Genomic DNA, 4,915 nt, shown 5'->3' with positions numbered 1-4,915 from the left:
CTCTAGAAGAGGCGTCGATTTTGGCGTCGCTGGACGCGTTGCAACCGGCGTGCTTGCATCCGGTGGCTGAAAGCACTGGGCTGATGAAGTCGCGACGGGCTCCGGCTGGGCAGCGGGAGGGACCGTCGACTCCTTTGTAGTCGTAGTCGCTGGACTCTCACGGACAGCGTCCTTGCAAGGCGATGCTGTGAAAACTTTAGACTTCATACGGATAAAAGGCACAGTTATCTTGTCAGTAACTGAATCGTTATCATCGTCATCAAAATATTGTTGTGGCAAACGACTTGTATTTGTGGTTGCGCTTGCTTGTAACGAACTCTTCTGCAACTGTGAAGGTACCGCCGTAAGTTTCTTCGCATTCCATTTTCGGCCATCTTGCATACGGTACGTTGCTGGACCAACTTGCTCTTCAATAACTTGCGGTTCTGTATACGTGCTATGTGCAGCAGACAGCCTGCTATCATCATCGAAGGGACCATCAAGACAGGTGCACGGGCTCGCGTGGCTAGCAGCTCGGGCTTTCGGCACCGTATGTCCTGGCGGCCGGACCTGCTTAGTTTCGGCTCCTCGAAATAAATATTTTTTGCCACCTGAACCAGGTTACAACATTGGCGACGAAAACCCAGAACCCTGATGACTAGCAGCAGCTCCAACGACCGAGACGTGGGAGACAGCAGCACCCACCGCTTCCATGGCCCTGGGACGTTCGACTCCGACAAGGAAGAGTGGAAGCTCTATCAGATAAGATTTCAAGCTTGCTTGGACGTCGCGAAGATAACCGCCGACGTCGACAAGAAAAATGTATTGATAGCTTCATTTGGATCGACGACGTTTCAGCTGCTGTACACCCTGGTTCAGCCTCAGAATTTCTCCGAGCTGACGTATCAAGACCTTGTTACACGGCTCCAGGATCACTTCGCTCCGTGGAAATTCAAGGAGTTAGAGCGAGCCAAGCTATTTTTGGCGCGTCAAGAGGAATCGGAGAACGTAAAGGAATTCCTCGCAAGATTACGGTCCATTATCGCAACTTGCGAATATGAGACGGAGACAAACGCCAGGAACTGTTCACTCTTGACGGCATTCATTGTTGGCCTTCACGATTCCCGCATCCGGGCACGTTTGGTAATGGAGAAGGACTTAACGCTAGACACTGCACTGCGGCTGGCCGAGTCTTATCTCAGGGCTGAAACGGAGTCCCTCCAACTGAATCGTCCTGACCAAAATGCGCTGCACGTCGACAAAGTAAAGCATCCTGCTTCTACACCAGCCAAGTGTTTCCGGTGTGGCAACAGCAACCACGTAGAGTCTACTTGTCGATATCAGAATGAATCCTGCAACAGCTGCGGCAAGAAAGGCCATATTGCAAAGATGTGCCACTCCAGCGACCGCAACAAACAACGAGGAAACCGGAAACGGGACGTCAAAACCGTCACGAACGTTTTCGCTACTCGCGATAGAGACGGCGCATTTGTCACCTGTCTCGTCCAAGGAATCCCCGTTGATCTGCAAGTGGACACCGGTTCCAAGCTGACACTACTGAACATTGACACCTGGGAGAAGCTCGGATGCCCGCCACTCAAGAAAAGTGAGTGCAACCTGTGTTGTTTCAATAACCAGGCAATTCCTCTCAAGGGACAGTGCGTTCTCAACGTCACACTAGTCCAACAGACCTCTGCGTTGGAAGCCGTGGTGACAGAGAAGAGACACACCGACTTGCTTGGAAGAACGTGGATTGATGCGCTCAAGATCGATCTGAACCGATTGTTTGTAGATCCATTGAACTGACTACACGCGCTAAGCTGGAACCAATGCTCACGCGATTCTCGCGCGTGTTCACCGACAGTCTTGGCTGCTGCACGAAGCTGAAGGTTCAGCTACAGTTCAAGCCTGAGGCAACACCACGCTTCTTCAAGCCGAGACCTATTCTGTTTGCGACACGTGCGGCGGTAGAAAAGGATCTGCAGAAACAAATCAACAACAAGGTTATTTCCCCAGTTGAAGTATCCAGATGGGCAACGCCAATCGTGACGGTTGAGTCCGCGTTTGCGGAGACTTCAGCGTCACCGTAAATCCTCAAATGGACATCGCTCAGTATCCTCACGACCTGAAGAACTGTTTGCCAAGCTCAACGGAGGCAATCGATTCACGAAGTTGGATCTCTTCGAAGCGTACCTTCAGATGGAACTAGACGACGAAGCCAAGCAAGCCCTTGTAATCAACACCCATAAAGGACTTTTTCAATTTCATCAAATGCCTTTTGGAATTGCATCGGCACCAGCCGTGTTCCAACGAACAATGGACCAGGTCACTGCAGGTATTGATGGCGTGGCTTGTTATCTAGACGACATCATTGTAACCGGGAAGGACACTTCCGATCATCTTCGGAATCTGGAACGAGTCCTCAAGCGCCTCGAAGAATACGGGTTCACTCTGAAGAAAAGCAAGTGCAGCTTTCTTCAAGAGCAAGTAGAATATCTTGGACAAGTGGTTCACAGTGAAGGGTTAAGTCCGTCCCCTAAGAAGATTTCTGCTATCCTCAACATGCCTGAGCCCAAAAATGTCAGCCAGCTGAGATCTCTTCTTGGGATGATCCAACACTACAGTAAGTTCCTGCCAAGCCTGGCCGAAATATCCGCACCACTAAACGCCCTTCTACGAAAGCACACTGCCTGGAACTTGTGGGAGCCGAGGGTGAACGACGAGGCATATTGCACGTGACAGTTGGCCGGCCGAGGAGTGCGAGCTGAGCGAGGCTGGTAGCTGGACAAGGAACGTCGAAGCCAAGCTGCCTGGCCTAGGCCTGGCCTGGCCCATAACGAACCCCGGAGCGGTCCACCGGCGAGGTCTCGAGCAAGACCGGTGGAAACGGCGAGCCCGGGCCATATGACCTGGGCTATGACGATCCCGGGGTGATTCTGCAGCGAGACTCGGGCATTGATAGCCCGGGACAGCCAGCCTACGCAGCGCTGGCGTGGGAAAGGCGATCCGCAGGCCTGGACACGGACCCCGACTGTGAGCTCTGATCGACGGGCGACAACAAAGGTCGGCGTGCCTGGACTACCGGCTCTCGACGACCGGCAACCGAGAGGTACAGTAAACCCAATCGCTGTCTTCTCGTTGCAGTGTGTAACTCCCTGGGTGACGGGCGGAGCGCATACCGATAGGGCGGGATTATTAGTAGAGGGATCTCCGTAAAAGAAACCCACAAACTGGACCTCCGATTGTGTGGACGCTTTTGACAGGATCAAACAGCATCTATCAGCAACCGAAGCTCTTGCCCACTTCGACCCTGACAAGACGATCTACCTTGCGGCAGATGCTTCATCAGAGGGAGTTGGAGCAGTGATATACCATAAAATCAATGGAAGAGAATGTCCCATCGCTCAAGCCTCAAAGACGCTTACGAAGACGGAGCGGAAGTATGCCCAAATTGAGAAAGAGGCACTGGCAATCATCTTTGGTGTACGTAAGTTTCACCAGTATCTCTGGGGACGCAAGTTTGTCTTGTACACAGATCATCGACCTTTGGCCACCATTTTTGGACCAACCAAGGGCATTCCAGTCACTTCAGCTAACAGACATCAACGTTGGGCGCTAATCTTAATGAATTACGCCTACACCATCGAGTATATTCCAACCGAAAAGTTTGGGAACGCTGATGGTCTGTCCCGGTTTGCTGAAGGCCCTGATCAAGCCTTTGACCAAGAGATGACCCAAGGCGTGTTTTCCATTCAATTGAGGTCTGAAGATGTCTTCGCACCCCACACCGAAACTCTGGCAAAGCTCCCCATCAGGGCAGCTGACATCGCCAAGGAGACAACAATGGATAAAACGCTCTCCCAGGTTCGCACACACATTTTGGAAGGATGGCCAACGAAGATCGTTGACCCAAATATTCAATCGTTCCACAAGCAAAGTGCAGAACTTGCCGAGCTCGACGGTTGCATTCTCTGGAATGCTCGAACGGTAATTCCTAGCAAGTTCAGGCCACATATCCTCGATCTGCTTCATGAGGGTCACATTGGTCAAACGAAGATGAAGATGCTCGCGCGATCTTATGTTTGGTGGCCAAGAATGGACCATGAAATCGAAAAACAAACTCAACAGTGCGAACAGTGCGCATCAATATCGGACACTCGACCGCAAATCCCTCTGCATCGTTGGGAAGATCCAGGAACACCCTGGCATCGCCTTCATGCAGACTTTGCAGAATTGGACCAAAAGCACTACCTCATCGTCATTGGTGCTTTTAGCAAATGGCCGGAAGTCATACAGATGACATCTACGAAAGCATCAGCAACCATGGATGCCTTCAAAGAAATATTTCAGCACCATGGTCTTCCACAACAGTTGGTAACGGACAATGGCCCTCAGTTCATTAGTTCCGAATTCGAGACGTTTCTGGTTCAAAACGGCATTGACCACCTTCTCACGCCACCGTATCATCCGAAATCTAATGGTCAAGCCGAGAACTTCGTGAAGACGTTCAAGACCGCTCTTCGTCGCGCAAAGGGCAAGGATAGCCGGAAGAATCTGCAAGACTTCTTCATGCGATACCGCATTACCCCTCATATATCCACTGGGAAGGCCCCATGCGTATTTGAACCAGAGACACTATAGGACGGTGCTTGATTTGGTAAAACCCTCGGCCAAACCGTCCAAGTCTCCACAGATCCGCCACTTGAACTCGCGCTCGTTCGCAATTCACCAAAAAGTCTGGATCAAGCACGCTCTGAGAAAACAGCACTGGATTAAGGGTGTGATTCAAGGAAGGGTAGGCAGCGTGATTTTCGAGGTCCTGGATGAGAACTTCAAAGTTCGCCGTGTGCATGCTGACCACCTAAAGAACAGAGTCACATCCGACGCTTTCAAAGGCCTCCTGTTTCCGGTCAGCAGAAGTCCACCGGTGGAACGC

General features: G+C 51.4%; 1 protein-coding gene across 1 annotated transcript; it reads left to right on the top strand.

Annotated features, from left to right (window-relative positions):
* The first annotated feature begins 633 nt into the window (after positions 1 to 633).
* Positions 634 to 1,785, top strand: LOC120848221. Its single transcript, XM_040220195.1, has one exon. It carries the CDS (start codon positions 634 to 636, stop codon positions 1,783 to 1,785), a length of 1,152 nt encoding a protein of 383 aa, XP_040076129.1.
* The last annotated feature ends 3,130 nt before the right edge of the window (positions 1,786 to 4,915 follow it).

Source organism: Ixodes scapularis, unplaced genomic scaffold, assembly GCF_016920785.2.
Source record: "Ixodes scapularis isolate PalLabHiFi unplaced genomic scaffold, ASM1692078v2 PGA_scaffold1__304_contigs__length_218370807, whole genome shotgun sequence".
Classification (NCBI taxonomy): Eukaryota; Metazoa; Arthropoda; class Arachnida; order Ixodida; family Ixodidae; genus Ixodes; species Ixodes scapularis.
Note: the sequence above shows the minus strand (reverse complement) of the source record. Positions and strands in the feature narration are given on the sequence as shown.

Coding starts and splice junctions, on each gene's coding strand:
- LOC120848221 (XM_040220195.1), top strand. CDS start 634: ATGACTAGCAGCAGCTCCAACGACCGAGACGTGGGAGACAGCAGCACC.